The 16,689-nt window shown below is 38.8% G+C and overlaps 1 protein-coding gene across 6 annotated transcripts in view; it reads left to right on the top strand.

Moving 5' to 3' along the window:
- The first annotated feature begins 32 nt into the window (after positions 1–32).
- The window catches only part of VTI1A (vesicle transport through interaction with t-SNAREs 1A), a 342,609-nt gene continuing 325,952 nt past the window's right edge, over positions 33–16,689 (top strand). For 5 of the 6 annotated variants that reach the window (XM_014733068.3, XM_014733066.3, XM_005602229.4 and 2 more), the window contains exons 1-3: positions 136–275; positions 10,549–10,607; positions 15,114–15,224. In XM_014733068.3, the coding sequence (XP_014588554.1) occupies positions 182–275; positions 10,549–10,607; positions 15,114–15,224 (264 nt within the window). In that variant the 5' untranslated portion in view covers positions 136–181. Of the gene's footprint in view, positions 276–10,548; positions 10,608–15,113; positions 15,225–16,689 lie in introns of all 6 variants that reach the window. The other variant, XM_001498407.6, reaches the window with a different exon arrangement.

Genomic DNA, 16,689 nt, shown 5'->3' with positions numbered 1-16,689 from the left:
CCAATTTCCTGAGGACCGAGATTGCGACGAACAACTAGGAAGCGGTCGGCCGGGAGCTGTCCCCGGTTCTCCGTTCTGCTCTCGAGGGTGCCGCCCGGGGTCCCTCCACCGTGTTCCCCTGTCCCGCGTGGCCCCTGCCACGACCTAGCCTCCGGCCTGGGCTCATCACTCCGGAGTCGCCATGTCGTCTGACTTCGAAGGCTACGAGCAGGACTTCGCGGTGCTCACTGCGGAGATCACCGGCAAGATTGCGAGGGTCCCCCGACTGCCCCCTGGTGAGAGCCCTGCCCCAGTGGGCGGGGGTGGCCCGGAAAGCACGGAGCCTCGGCGGCGGCGGAACGCCGCCTGAACAAGTGTGTCTCTGAGGCGCGAGGCTGGAGTGGAGCCCGGTGATGGTGCCGGAGCCCTTCCGGAGGGATGGAGCTTCATTAGTTGAGGGTAAAGGGAGACTCTGCAAGTTGGGTTGTGGGGTGCAGTGAAAAGAGCCTTCGGAATCTGAGCCATCTGGGCTCGAATCCGGACTCCACCACTTTGTTACTTGTATAAGCTTAGGAACGCTTCTCTGTGTCTGAGATTTTTGTTTGTAAAATGCAGAGATGTGAGTATTTAAAGAGAATGAATGAACGTACCTAGATCATGGGTCTGCAATATACAGTAATGTTGTTTTATTAGTAATAATACTATTTTATGCGGCAAAATAGGGTTAAGAGCTGTGGTGCCTGGATTCAAATCCCAGCTCTGCCACTTAATAGTTGTGGCACTTAGGCAAGTTTCTTAACCTCCCTCAACTTTACTTCTTGGTAAAATGGGGGAGAATCGTACGTCTCTCATGGGGTTGTTGTGAAGATTAAATGATTTAACACACGTAAAACCCTTTTTTGGTGTTAGCTGCTCTTATCGTTAGTATTTTTCATACCCTCAACCCCATTTCTTATTTCTCGTCCTTCTTAGGAGTCTGTAACCCAATTTTATGTAAAACTTGGTACAGGATAGTTTTTCTCACTTTTAGAATTCCACAACTACCGTCCAGAAATGTTTTTGGTTTTTGTGTTTTAGCATGGCTTACTTTCTGTTCTAGACTGCCAACTATGTGAAGATAGGAGCTATCTTTGATTTCCTTGGCATTTACTTAGAAAGGGCACAGAAAAATGTTTAAGTAAATGAACAGATGAATATAAACATATTTTGTGATTTTTGTTTGTAAGACATTGTTTTAGGATTTGTCTTTCACTAAGTACAGATTTAATTTAAGTAGTTAGTTGCAGATAAGATTGTTACTTTTTGGCTTAGTTTTGTTAGGGAAATTGAAACATCGTCAGGCTGCTAGACTTAGTCCTACCTCTGGAGGGTAATGTGTAGAAAAGAAGATGCTCATTGATCCATGAACTGGTGGGCAGCTTCTTTCCCACCTTTTTAGTCAATCCTTGATGCCAGCAATAATTTCTCCTGGACCAAAGTTGTCATTCCTTTTTCCCTTTCCCTACTTCTCCCGAAACTTATATGTTTATAAGTAATCTTCTTCCTTTATTTCTTTGTTTTCTCCCCTCCCCCCCCCCACCTATTTTCTATTAATAGGGATATTTGCTTGAAGCCAGGATCTCTGAACTTACACCCCACTCATCTCCTGAAGTCCCAGTTAGTTCTGGAGGAGGTGGATCATGTCTTAAAGAGGTTTATGAGTCCAAGTGAGGGAACAAGAGGAGAGAACAAAGGTAGCATATACCACCAAGCTCTGCTGCCTCAGAAATTTTTGTGGAGAAAGTGGCTGATGGCCTCATCACTTCATGATACATCACCTCGCTTCTTCAATCCCTGTCCAAGATCGTCTTGATTTTTGTTGTCATTGTTGAAGACTACTTCCTTTGACTTGAGTCCCAGAGCCTCAGAATATCAGGACTTGTGGTTTCAGTTGGTTTTTTGCTCATTTTTAATTGTAATACTTTTAACAGGGAAACATTTTTTGTTTGGGCTAATAGCTTTTGTAGAAGGAAGGTGTTTTATAAAGTAACATAGTCATCAGAGTGCAAAGTTGTAATAACTATTTCCAAGAGAACAGATTTTGTTACAAGTGATTTCTTCCTTGCCTTTATATTTTAATGTAACCCTTCTCACCATATGGAAGGAAACCTTTGAATTAAGTACCTTAAAAGTAAAGCCTTGACTCTCCTTAAGTACGTATAGTATAAAATAAGGCCCAAACGTAGCAGCTATGTTAGAATTGAAAGGAGACTGTACTGGAAAAATGCTTACTGACTTGAATAATAGTAATTCTTAAAAATGCTGTGGTTTCCCTCTTAATAATTACTTGTGCTTGCTCCCTTTATAATCTGTTTCTAATTGATAAATAGAAAAAGATGAAAAATATATCCATATAGTTATGAATTTCAGATGTATGTCTGTGGACCAACAAATAAATGTGTACAACCATGGCAAAAACAGTATGACTAAAAGTAATTATAATCTCTCTCTCTCTGGGCTTCATTAGCGGTTGACCCTATGGAGATAACTGTAATTTTCTTGAGTTAAGAAGATTAAAAATCAGAGCAAACTTTTCAGCCAAAGCAGTTCATTCCCCAACCTGTGACTGACTTAAATTGAAGTAGAAGGGGTAGGATTGATTGCAATTCACCTCACTCTCTGCTGTGTGTGTACAATGTATTAAAGTGTTAATTCCAAAGAGAATAGACAAGACTGAATATTTTTAAAAAGAAATTTGATTTCTCTGTGATATGTTTAAACAATAAAAAGACTCTGCTCTTAGGCGAATGTGTTTGAATCTTAACTAATTTTAGTAATTGGACTAATGAGACGGATAGTCCCTTCTTAGGCAATACTGTTAAGGCACTGTATTTGATTTTAATGATTAGTGTTCTGTGGTAAAGTCAGGAAAATAGGTGAGTAGAAACCATAACTGGTACTAATTGTGAAGTTCCCCTTCCTCTGGTGATGAATCCTAACTCTGAGGATACTTTATAGGTGCAGAGGTTCCCTTACATCAGGCAGGCTTCCTGAAGGATCTTAAACAAAATGTTCTGCAATTAGTTGCTCACCTCACCATTTACAGAGAGGTGAATGGTCTATTGTGAATCCTATCACTTTGAGGCGGTAGTCAGAAATACCAGGAAAGGTTTTATGGCAGATTGGTTAAGTTTCACGCATGGCATCAGATCTGTTTAGCATCCCAGCTCTGCTACTCCCTAGATGAGAAGGCTTGGACAAATTGCTTGGCCTCTCTAAGCCTGCTTCTTCTACCTGTAAAAGTGGGGGTAAGGGGTAACAGTTTCAACCTTAAAGTCTTGTAAAAATCAAATGAAATAAAGCATGTAACACTAGCAAAATTTTTTCTCAGAGAAAGTTAGTGGTACTATTGCTGCTGCTGAAGACAACAGCTGGTAGGGTTAGTCAGGACCCAGCTCCTCAGACCTCGTGGTGTTAATTGAACTCTTAAAGGAAACTTGGATATCAATTCTTGCTTCCTTTCTGTGCCTAGACTAGAGTTAGGTGAATCTTTCTCAAACACCCATATCTGAAGGGAGATGAGTGATCAGGGACTTTGGAATATGAAATTGGAATTGGGTTTGTACTCAGGATATTAAAGAGGGAAGCTGAGGAGAGAAGTGGAAGTGGTGGGGCAAGATGGGTGTCCTTTCTGGAAGGAAATGCTCTCATCTAGCTGATTAGTTAGCTGATGAGTTAGACTCCAGGCCAAGCGCTGAGGCTTTTGGAAACCATCTAGACATAGCGATGTATGGAAGAAGCCATAAATGTTGTTTGGTGATGCTCTCTTGCCTTTGCAAGGTGGTTGAGTGAGAGAATAAAAGAAGAGAAGTCTCCTTTTATTTATGAATACCGTGGTTTGCTTAAAATATGTGTGGCTCTGGAGCTGTAACGTCCACATGCAGCTATTGAGCACTTATAGTGTGGCTATTGCCACATTGTGAAATGATAATATTTTGAATGTATCAGGTTAAATATTATTAAAACTAAAAAAATATATATTAACACTAATTTCACTTGTTTCTTTTTACTTTTTAAAATGTGGCTACTGGAAAACTTAAAATTATGATATATGATTTGCTTGCATTACATTTCCGTTGTTCTGTAGAGTTAGAGGGGAGGGTTCCAGCCCTAAATCAGGAACTCAGGTGCAGAGTTGAGTTGAAGTAAAGTTGGTAGGATTTGGGTTAGGTATATACACACATACTACTCACACTCTAATCCCAGAGGCACCTCTCCCTTCAACAGTTTAGTTAACCTAAGTAATAGCTTCATTGATTCTTTTTTAAATAAACTTAATTTTAGAGTAGGTTTGGATTTACAGAAAAATCACAAAGATAGTGCAGAGACTCTGTATATACCTCATGTCAGTTTCTTCTATTGTTAACATATTAATATGATACATTTGTTGCAGCTAGTGAACCCATATTGATATTTTATTATTAACTGAAGTCCATACTTTATTCAGATTTCCTTAGTTTTTTACCTAATGTCCTTTCACTATTCTAGAATCTAATTCAGGATACTACAAAACATTTAATATTCATGGCTTCTTAGGCTCCTCTTAACTGTGACAGTTTCTCAGGCTTTTCCTTATGTTTTGTGACTTTACAGTTCAGAGGAGTACTGGTCAGATATTTCATAGAATGTTCGTCAGTTGGGATTTGCCTCTCGTTTTTCTCATGATCAGAACTGGGGTTGTAGGGTTTAGGAGGAAGATCACAGAGGTAAAGCACCATTTTCATCACGTCGTGTCAAGAGCACATACTGTAATATCACTTATCACTACTGATGTTACCTTTGATCACCTGGCTGGGGTAGTGTTTTGTCACGTTTCTCCACTGTAAAGTTACTTTTTTCCTCTTTTCCATACTCTTCAGAAGGAAATCATATGCGTAGCCCACACTTAAGGAGTATGTGTATGTGTGTTGGGGGTTATGTTCCACCTCTTTGAAGGCTTAGTATCTATGTAAATTATTTGAGATTCTTATATACAGGAGAGATTTGTCTATTCTCCACTTACTTATTTATTCAGTCATTTATATCTAGAGTCTCATGGTGTTTATGTTATACTTTGTTGTTATATTCCAATACTGCTTTATTATGTTGCTCAGATTGATCCAGCTTTGACCATTGGAACCCTTTCCTTGGCTTCTATATCCTTTTGATATACCGCCATCATTGTGGGGTTTTTAAATTTTTTTTCCTTTTTAGCTCTTTCTTACTTTCTGGTGTTATAAGACCCTCCAGGATCATCTTATATTTTTCCTACACTAGTCCTAGAATCAGCCATTTCTCCAAGGAATCCTGTTTCTTTTTATTGAAAAATGGTGTTGGAAACCAAGATCTGGACAGTAGGTGTGCCCATTGCTATTGGGGTATTATTACTTCTAGGCCCTCTCAGCTGACAGACCATTAAGGCCACTAGAGCAGGGAAATACATGTGTGTATACTAACTCATGTATGTATACATATTGATAAATATTTGTATATATAGCTGTCTGTATGTATAGTAAGCTAAACATGAGTTCATACTGATATCTCCAACTCTAATCTATTATCACAAGGATCATTCTAGAATGGCTTTGTCTTAACATTGACCATCCTATACCATGCTACACAGTGTAACATTAGTAATATATCCATTTTTAAGTTCTCTTAACATAAAAAGTTCGTCTATTAGTGATTTCACTCCACCTTTCCCAGTACATAATTTCTGCTGCTAGTTTTATTAAAAAGTACCTACATTGCACAAAGACAGGTACCAGTACATGAATTCAAGTGAGCCCCGACACTTTCACTGTACTTTATGGGGGGTGTGCAAGGCTAACTAAGCACCTCTGTTAATAATGAGAAAGAATCAGACTCTGCACAGATTTATGTGTATTTCAGTACTAAGCACTTCTGTTGATATTGAGTAGGCAAGAAAAGATCACACTATACAAAGACTTATGTGTAAGTCAGCACTCATCAACCCTGTATGTAGGAAAAAAAGATGAGGAAGTTTGTTTATACAGTGTAATTCATATAGTACATTAGAAGTTAAGAGCTCAGTTCTGGAGAATAGACCTGATTTGAATTCCAACTTTGCCATTTATTAGCTATTTAACTTTAGAGAAATTATTTAATCACTCTGTTTGTTTACTTGCCTGAGAATGGGATAATACTAGTAACTTCAAAGTGTTGTTTGGAGGTTTGAGTATGATAATATTTAACACATAGCCCATAAAAATAACGACAGCTGTTAGCTATGAGATTTTGAATCCTAGGAATGTGCCATTTATAAAGGGGGTGCCATTTGTAAAGGGGATGCCATTCGCGGTGGGCAGCATGAAGCTCTCTTGGGGAATACATGTGAATACTGTCAAAAGGTTACCAAAACTTAATGTTGGTAGATATTTCCAAGGTCGTCTAATTCAGTCCTTCCTTCTTTCCTCTCTTCCTCATGCATTCCTCCTAAATTGTCACCTTTTTAATTCTTCTCTTAAAAATATCAAAGATTGGCTCAGCTCCACAATTATTTCTGATGGTGCCAGTATGAAATAGATTTTATGAGAAAATAATCTACTTATATTATCCCACTCACCTCCCATCCCAGTTTATTTCTTTCATAAAGGAAAACTTGCCATTCCAAGTAGGAAGATTTGCCTCAGTCCTCACTGATATAATGTTTCTCTTCCTCAGTTTCTCTGTGAGTCATATCATGTTGCTGAATGCTAAGACTGATTCATTCACTCAGTAAGCACTTAGTGAGCATCTGCCGTATACAGCTCTCTGCTAAAGACAGAATTAGGACAAAGAAGTGTCAAGAATGGTCCCTGTCTTCAAGTAGCTGTAAATGGGGCTGAAGAGAAAACTACAGAAACCAATATCTAATGACCGTTAGGACCAGTAGAGCAGAGCACAGAGATCTAGGAAGTCAGAGGAGATAAGATCGTGTCTCAGGAGATCACCTGGAAGGATAGGGGGTTTTTAGCAGACAAAAATGGAGAAAGAATATATTACAAGAGGTTGCAATAAGTGGGTACAGTGGGCATCTATTGTTTCGAGAATCCTCTATTCTATCTTCTGATTGCAGCACCTCAATTTTCCGTTGATGAACTACCTAAACCCAGTCTGACAGGCTGCTATGCCCTACCCAGGTGAGGATGTGAACACGTTACACTAATGAGGACATTCAGAGAGTTTTTGCTGGGAATTTGAGTTTTGAGCAGAGTGAACCAAGAAGAAAGCATGGTATTATTGTTCAAGACTCTCCTTTTGCAGAAACTGTTGGTGAGTTCCTGCTCGCTTAGAACCCTGAGCCACCCTGGGTACTGTCCTCCCTGAGCTTGGGGGCTCATATTTTCTATTGGCTCTGTAAGCTACCCCATGTTATTCTTTTTTGGTTTAGTTTAGTCAGAATCAGTTCTGTTATATTCAGCCAAAGAACCATAAATAGTAGCTTGAACAAAAGCTTAAAGCAGAAAAAAAAAAAAAGAGAGATGTGCTTGGATAGTAATGAATAGTCTGTCTGGTTAGCATGTGAAGTACATACTGGAGAGCTAGTAGTTGGAAATAAAGTTAGAAAGGTTGCTTAGATCTGGACTGCAGAGGACCTTGACCATTAGGATCAAGTGAACCAATCAAAAACACATTTTAGGAAAATTAAATGGGGGAGGGGGCAGACATGGAGACAGGGAAATCGGGATGGTTGGTAGCATAGCTTCTTTTGTGAAAACTTGCATTAACCCACAGTCTTTATTCAGTTTGCCATCATTTTTCAAGAACTGATTATATTGCAGGCTCAGTACTAGATTTTAGGACTATAAAGATAATTAAGACACAGTTCCTGTCTTCCTGGAGCCTCCAAGCTAGACAGTAAATTAGACCTGTGAGTGTGAGAGATAAATCATTAGGATTATGTAAGAGTCTCTGTAGAAGAGAGGGGTTAACTCTTTTGTTGGATTAGGAAAGTCTTCCAAGAGGTAGTGATTGCTGAAGAGAGTTTTGCATAGCAGTTTGCCAGGTGGTCACAGTAGAAATGGGCATAAGCATTGAGATTAAAGGTTTGAATTCCTGGAACTATATCAGGATTAGAGATAAAGATTTGGAATCAGAAATATATAATATAATAGTTAAAAAATGGGAGTGGGTGAAATTGCCCAGGGATGTAGACAATTGTCATAAGAGAGGAAAAGCAATGACTGAACTCCAAGGAACACCGACAGTTAAAGGATGGGCTGAAAAAGAGGATGTCCAGAAGATGACCCTGAGACAGAAATGAGTGTTTAGGAGAAACACAAAATCAGGGTGTCATGGAAACCAGAGAGGAGAAAGTGACAGGACGGGAGGAGCAGAGTATCAGATGCCACAAGATGAAGTAAAAAATAGGACAGGGAAAGGTTATTAATCTTTGAGTCATTTCCGTGGAATCTTGGGGGCGCAAGTGAGATTACAGGGAGGAAAGGGGGAGATGAAGAAGGGAAAGGTGACTGAGCAGAGAAGGAGAGGGAGGGCAGTAGCAAAGGCGAATGCGGCTTCCGTCTTTGTTTTGTTTTGTTAATGAGAAAAACTGGTGCATATCAATCCTAGAGGTCAAGGCATGGACATTCCTAACAACTGAGTACCTTAAAGAAAACAAGATGTTCCTTCTGACATGTAAATACGTAATCTTGCTCTTGGTCCAAGGTGGATTTGTCTTGTTTCATACTCTGCTCTATCATAAAAACGTAGTGCGGTTCTATTATAATTTGTGGTAATATTAGACAGATTGACATGTGCCAGAGGCAAGTAAATTTGAGATCATATACTAAATTCTTAATCTGGCCATATGTAGGTATAACTTTTTCAAAGAGGGAAAATCAAGCTAAATTTTAATTCCAAATGTGTATTTTTCTTAGGAGAAATATTTAGAGTACACATAAAAGACTTTATGTGTCTCTAGTTTGGGGGGATCAAAGGGAAGAGGTTAGGGTTAGCAGAACCTAATTATTATTTTAGTAAAATAACTTCTAAAGATTCCCCACTTAGTGTTGACTAGCCTTCTGAAGAGCTAGTCAGCTAAGAGATGGTGTACCCATTTCAAGCTTCATGACTTTTCCAGTCTGTTATATGTCAGTTTGTGATCATTAGGTTCCATGTCACAGACACCCAACTTGAAACAAAGAAAAAGAAATTTGTTGGTTTAAGAAACCAAACCATGATAAAGTCAAGCAAAACCTGTTTCAAAGTTATCTGGAACTAAAAACTAAATCTGTCTAATCTAATCTATCTATTTCATCTGTCTATCTCTCTCTCTATTTGTCTCTCTCTCAGCTTTGTTTCTTTCTAATGTAGGCTTCGTTCTTAACCATTACAAACTGGCTCGCTCGTTGCTAGAACAGTGGTGAATCCCAACAGCTTCTGGACTCAGATGTACTTGTAACTCTACCAAAAGAGAGGAAAAGACTTTCCCGTTGTTCCAGGACTTTGATTGGTCTACTTGGGTCTTATGCCACCCGCCCCCCCTCCCCCCCCACCCCGACCAATGTGGCAAGAGAGATTGAGCTGTTAGGATTGGCCCAGCTAGGATGAGAAGCCCATCCTTTGCCAGGTCACTATGACGGTGGAGGCAGGATCATAGGAGACAGCATCTCCCATTGACCTGCTTGGTGAAGAGGAGAGCCTCAAGAGTGGGAGTTACTGCCTGAGAAGAGTGAGGTGCTAAGCAGACAAAACTATAATTGTTTGATAAGTTTAGTTAGCTCAAAACTTAGATGCAGTCTCTGAATAAATGGGCTGATTGGTTTGGAATGTGAGTAGGGAAAAGTTTTCTGCAATTACCTTCTGGGATATATTTCTCCCAGAAAAGGGAGTTACAGTTGGTTATAACTTGATTGTGATAGAGTTTGAATAAACCACATAAGAGACTTGGCACTTCACAATTTAAGAGTAATTTCACTTACCTCAGCTTATTTGAGCTAAAAAGGATCCTGTATGTATGTTAAATTTCCATTTTAGAGCATACAGACTGAGTCTCAGAAAAAACTCTTTCTTACCTTGGATCTCATAACCAGCGAGTAGCTAGTGGCTTTGGGTTTAGAATTAGTAGTCCTGACTTCAAATATTTCTTCTATTACATCCAATTCTCAATGAAAGTACATTTTTTTAAAAGGATTTTAAGATCTTGCCCAATTTTAGGAATCATTTTTGTATATGACTTTTATATTCATATATCAGTTATTCCTGATTTATTAAAGTCATGACTTTGCAGATTCCTGATGCCGTCACTAAATCTGCTGTTGTTGACAGTCTCTTCTAAAGAACAAAATAATTTTTTGTTTCTCTTAAAAATGTTATGGCATCTCTTAATAATTAGGTACTCCCTAGGATTACATATTTCCAGGTAGCCTAGAATCAGTGGCTTAAATTGGTTCCTACCCTACCAAGGAATGATATAGTCATTTGCCTGATATGGTAATTCTCTACTCTGATTGATCAGAAAGGAAAAAGTTATATAAAAATAGAAGTTTGTAAATATTAAAGGTATTTGTATCCATAGCGATTCCTTGATATTATTGTTTGTTCCAGATGAGAAGAAGCAGATGGTTGCAAATGTGGAGAAACAGCTCGAAGAAGCAAAAGAACTGGTACGTATCAACTTGGTAATACATTTAACACATGACCAGAGCCATTTAAGTTGATGCCTTCCTCTAGCCTGTTTTATACATTGTAGAAATGTGAAACATTACTGAATAGCATTTTATAATTTGGAATTCATCAATTTTTAAATTGAAGAGAGTTTAACAGCTCCTGGGATTTTATTCTTAATAAAAGTGATTCATTAAGTTTCCACCTCTAATTTTTATTCCTTCATAGTACTTTTCATAATAGTTATAAATAGCTAATGCTTGTTAAAGGCATACTGGGTACTAGACACTGGCTTAGATATATTACTTACTGTATAATATTTAATTTTCACTAAAACTCTGTGAGACAAGTACTATTTGTCAAAAACTGTTAAGGATCTGAGATTTCCCCCTACTTGCTCACTGACAAGTGAGCTTGCCACAGTTTCATGGATGCTGATAGAAGACGTGAGATTCCTAGGTCAGAGACAATAGACTTGTATTACTCACAGCAAAAGCAGCTACTAGAGTTTCAGCATGCTTGGGTCAGTTTCCTGAGCACCAGTTCTCACAGGCGTGATGCAGGTTTGCCTAGAAGAATGCCTACACATACAGTGGAATATCTTACAGGAGAGGAACATGGAGCCTGGGAAATGTACTGCTTTACAGCAGCCTGTAAGCAAGTCTGCTCCTTGTCCCAGGAGGATACGTTATTTCCTCCCCCAAGATTGTTCCCTGCAAATACAACCCTGAGAAATGGCCGAGGAAAAGAGTGGTTAAGGCCTTGCATTCTTGGCATGCCCAGCAAGACATGTAGGAGCATGAGAGACCCACAGAGGAGTGATTCTCAACACTGTTCCTATCCCATTTTGTAGATGGGGAAACTGAGGCTTAGAAAGATTAATTAACTTGCCTGAGGTACCACCCCCCGTAAGTGATGGAGTAAGGATTTGTATCTAGATATGCTAAACCCAGAGCTCCAGCTCATCCACTACTTTTTGATATAAATAAATTTGCAAATCATAGAACAAAAAGTATTAAAAAGTATTGTATCCCAATTTTTTGTTTTAAAGCCAAGTAGTGCAAGTATGATTCAATCTGTTACTGCATTGTTGTCCTAAATGACTGTGCTGCTTTTCTAAATATTGAAGGGTCTGTTTGATGTTCCTTCAGTACTACTTGCTGATATACTTAGAACAGTTTCCTTAAGTGTGTTTCTATTAACTGGTGTTGCCTGTTCCAGTAAGTGTGGGAAACTGTAGCTTAAATAGAATTGGAGGTTGAGGTCTTTTTTGGTTGTTGTTTTTCTGCAGGACCTTCTTGGACCCTTAAGTATGCTAAGAAGCATTATGAATCTCTAAGAAGGGTCTATAGGGGGCAGCTAGAGCATGGAGCATTTCCCAAGCTTATTTGACTGAGTAACATTTGTTAACAGGACCATACCTGGGGAACTGCTGCTTTGGGGAGTCTGAAGGAATACGTGGCTGTTGTTCCCCATTGCACAGCAGACTTTTCCTCTGTGTCTTTGAGTGCTAAGGCATCGCGTTGCAGAGCTGCTGCTGTGCCTTCTCTATTGCTGGTTCTTTTCTAGCTATCAGAACGTCGGGTGCTCTCTATAGTCTGTAAGATATGCCTCTGATCTCTGCTGGCAGCTGTCACCGTCTCTACAGTGGCAGCTTACCTTCTAATCTCCACATCTTCCAATGTTCATCTCTCTTTTGAAAGTTTCCTCTTTTTTTTCAAATGCTTTTCTCCTTACTTTCTTTTCTTTTTATATTCAACTACTTCTCTCATGCTTCCTGCTTTTCTGTAAAAAACCTGACCTTTTGCACACCATAGATGTCAATCAGGACATTTCTTCTTTCTGATTGGCAGACTTACCATAAATAGTTCAAATGGTTAATTCTTTGAATCTTGATTTGACTTCTTACATTATTGAGTTTTCATTAGCTGGTTTTTTTGCCATCAAAATCTGTGTTTTGGTTTATTTATTTGCCTTGTTTTGGAGACACAAATTTGCTTGATGGTGATAGCAAGCTGGTCTCCTGATAACCAAGGTTTTACTGTAACAAGAAATAGAAAACATAGTCATTCCCTCATGGAGCTTTTTTTTTAAATTAAGATTGGCACCTGAGCTAACGTCTGTTGCCAATCTTCTTCTTCTTCTTCTTTTTTTTTTTCCCTTCTTCTTCTTCTCCCCAAAGCCCCTCAGTACATGGTTGTATATTCAAGTTGTAGGTCCTCCTGGTTGTGCTGTGTGGGACGCTGCCTCAGCATGGCTAGATGAGCAGTGTCATGTCCGCGCCCATGATCCAAACTGGCGAAACCCTGGGCCACCAAAGCAGAGTGTGCGAACTTAATCACATGGCCGTGGGGCCAGTCCCCCTCATGGAGCTTATAGTCTTCTTTACTTATTACTAACGGAAGGAGTTTTGTCTGAGATATGTGTTTCTGTTTGTTTAAAATGATCAGAAAGCTGATTTACTTAATTCTGATAAGATCCTTGTTAAGGACACTGTTCATTATATTACATCCTGTCTTTTTGAGAAGCTTGGGAGAAAAACTTCTTTTTGATTTGATTTATTAGTGTTAGTTGTGTTTCTGCTGAATGATTGTTTGCGTTAATCTCTCAGACACTGAATGTCTTGTAATTGTCATGTCTTCCACTTTACATTGGCCATGTGCATGTTGTGGCAACATGAGACAAGTGCATCTTAGCCTTATTCCTGGTTTCATTTTAAGTGCTTGTTGTATGTTTCCTTTTTCTTTTCTTACCTACTTTTTTTTTTTTTCCTTTTTCTCCCCAAAGCCCCCCAGTACATAGTTGTACATTCTTCATTGTGGGTCCTTCTAGTTGTGCCATGTGGGACGCTGCCTCAGCGTGGCTTGATGAGCAGTGCCATGTCCGTGCCCACGTTCGAACCAACGAAACACTGGGCCGCCTGCAGCGGAGCGCGCGGACTCAACCACTCGGCCACGGGGCCAGCCCCTTTTCTTACCTACTTTTAAGTTAGTTTTAAGTGTCCTTGTAAAATGCCTTAAACAAAAATGTACTTAACTCTCGGATTTTTACTTACATGTGCTTTTGCAATTATTTGTCTGGATGATCCTGTTCACCTTGTTAGAACTAAGTACTTGATGATGATTTCAGAGTAGTGCTTTAAATAATGGCTTTGCTGAGTAACTATTTAATTTATTGATGCTTCATATTTATGTTGAGACATGTTAATAATTTGAATGCCACTGCTTAAATCAAGGCTAATTAAAATGATCTTTGTTTTCTTTATAAAAATCGAGGCCTATAAGTTGGAAACATGGTCTTCTGGTTTATCTGTGTTCTACTATAGTTATTCAGTCTCTTACACTGGACAAGTAAGAATTCTATTAGTGAGAAGCTTACAGTGTTCATGGAAATAACTTATTACAATGCTATAAAAGGCCAAATATATGGCAACGTTTTGGATGAGAGTTTATCAGACATGGCTTGAACCAATTTGTTGTTGTTGCTCGTTTTTATTTTTTTAATGCCAGGTATAAATAATCTACCTCTGATACCTGACTCATGCTTGCTGTATTTCTTCTTCACCATCAGTAATCCTTACTACTATGGTTAACATTAATGTACGATTACCAAGTAAGAGACACTGTTGTAAGTACATTATAGGAATTACCTCATTTAATCCTCACAGCTGCCCTACAAAAGGCATACTATTTTTAGAAATGAAAAAAGGGCTGGAGAAGTTAAGAAACTTGTCCAGGCTTGAATGCCTAGTGAGTAGTGGAGGCTATGATGTGAATGCAGGCATCCGATTTGAAAGCCTGTGTTCTTAACCATCATAATATTTCTGTATTGCCTCCTATAAACGCTCATGTGTTACAGACAGACAAAGTGTTATGTAATGACAGGTTGTTAAAAAGTGCCCTGCCATGATTTCAGTGAGCTTTGTGTAATTTAGCATATTGCTGTATCCTTAACTCCATATCAATGAGGTTATAAAGTACACAGAGTTAGGCTGGAGGGCGAGATCACATGTTGGCTGGTATGTGATTTCCTAAGCAGAAAAGACCTTCCAGAAGAATTTTCACCAAATGGCTAAGGCTGGGCTGACATTTCATAGATTAACGGTGGAAAGAACGGTTTGGTTATCTTCCCATACTTCTCGTGGTTTGGCGTCAGAAGACCTGATCAGGTTGAAGTGAAGGATAGGATACTCCAAGGATATTAAAATCATCATTATTGAGGCTGTTTGGATTCCTGTATATGTTTTAAAAGAAATACTTGACCACGTAAGTGCTTTGGCACTCTGTGTGTCGCTTGGCAAGCATTCAGTAGCTATTTGTTGACCTAAACAAAAATTAAGCACAAAAGTAGTCCCAGTGTTGTTTGATCAGGGACTGTTAGCTCCCTGGGCCTGGTTCCTCAACTGTAAAATGAGGAATGGGAATTAAATCCTTTCAGCTCTAAACGTCTGATCAAATAAAGAATAAGCATATGGTTTAAATCACATTTTCCTCTCGCCCTTCCAGCTTGAACAGATGGATTTAGAAGTCCGAGAGATACCCCCCCAAAGTCGAGGGATGTACAGCAACAGGATGAGAAGCTACAAGCAAGAAATGGGAAAACTTGAAACAGATTTTGTGAGTCCAATTCCACCATTTGTCATATTTACTAATCCTTAAACTGAACGTTCACCTGTTTTTTATTGTTTCTTCCACATGCCTCAGCCAGCGTTATGTGCATCATCTTCAGGGGTTTGTGCAAAAGACAAGCAATAGCTTTCATTATTTATGACTTGGGGATCTAGAAGTGCTTATAGAGCTAGCTAATGATGGAATTGGAAGTATGTTGGATTCAGGACTGACAAATACATCCAAATCATGTGGTTCTTTGAGTTTGGATAGTATTTATCAGTATTTAACATTTATTAGAATTTTGAAACCCAATTTTGGGCCTTTAAGAGGCAGTGTTCTTAGATGGACTTCAGGGGCTCATGAATGTTCTGAAATTATACCCGTATTTTTGGATGTACATTGCTATGTGCATATTTTCCTGGGATAGGCTCCATAGACTTTAGAGTCTGAAAAGGATACGTTACACTCCTCCCCCCAAAAAGACAGAAGGAAGTCAATGAATAATTTATACGTGATCCTTTATATCAATTGCCCCATGAGAATATTTAGCTTTCTCTTCCTATATATCTGACTTTCAACTCTACCTACTTTATAGCAAATTTAAGAACATAAAGATATAATGTTAAAATTGTTAGCAATTAGAAAGTAATAGGAGTAGAAAAGATACATCTGGGCAATTTCACTTCTGGGTATATATCCAAGAGAATTGAAAGCAAAGATTCAAAGAGATATTTGTACCCCCATGTTCATAGCAGCATTATTTGCACTACTGAAAGACGGAAGCATCCCAAGTGTCCATTGACAGATGAAGGGATAAACAAAATGTAGTGCATGCATACAATGGAATATTATTCAGCCTTAAAAATTAGGTAATTCTGCCATATGCTATGATATGGATGAACTTTGAGAACATTGTGTTAAGTGAAATAAAGCCAGTCACAAAAGACTAATACTATATGATTCCATTTATATGAGGTACATAGAGTTGTTAAATTTATAAAGACAGAAAGTAGTGGTTGCCAGGGGCTGGAGGGAGGGGGAAGTAGGCAGTTACTATTTAAAAGGTATAGAGTTTCAGTTTTGCAAAATGTAAAGTTCTAGAGATTGGTTGCTCAGCAATGTGAATATATTTAACACTATTGAACTGTACACTTAAAATGATTAGGATCGTAAATTTTATGTTATATATATTTTATCACAATTACAATTTTAAAAAAATACAGACAAGGAACGATCTGAGCTTGACCTGTGAGTGACAGGAGTCATGTGTTGGCATATAAATCAACTGTGTCTCTGACCCTGGGGTCTAAATTCATAAAGAAAGTCAAGAATTTATAGGGATCTTCCTGTTCCTGCCTTAGCTGTTTTATTTTGGGGGGCTGCACTTCCTTGACTGCAATGTACCTTTCCGTTACAAGGCCAAAGGTTAGGGACCTAGAGTCTGGAAATAGGGGGATTGGCAGTCGTGTGA

Source organism: Equus caballus, chromosome 1 (genome assembly GCF_041296265.1).
Source record: "Equus caballus isolate H_3958 breed thoroughbred chromosome 1, TB-T2T, whole genome shotgun sequence".
NCBI classification, from domain to species: domain Eukaryota; kingdom Metazoa; phylum Chordata; class Mammalia; order Perissodactyla; family Equidae; genus Equus; species Equus caballus.
Note: the sequence above shows the minus strand (reverse complement) of the source record. Positions and strands in the feature narration are given on the sequence as shown.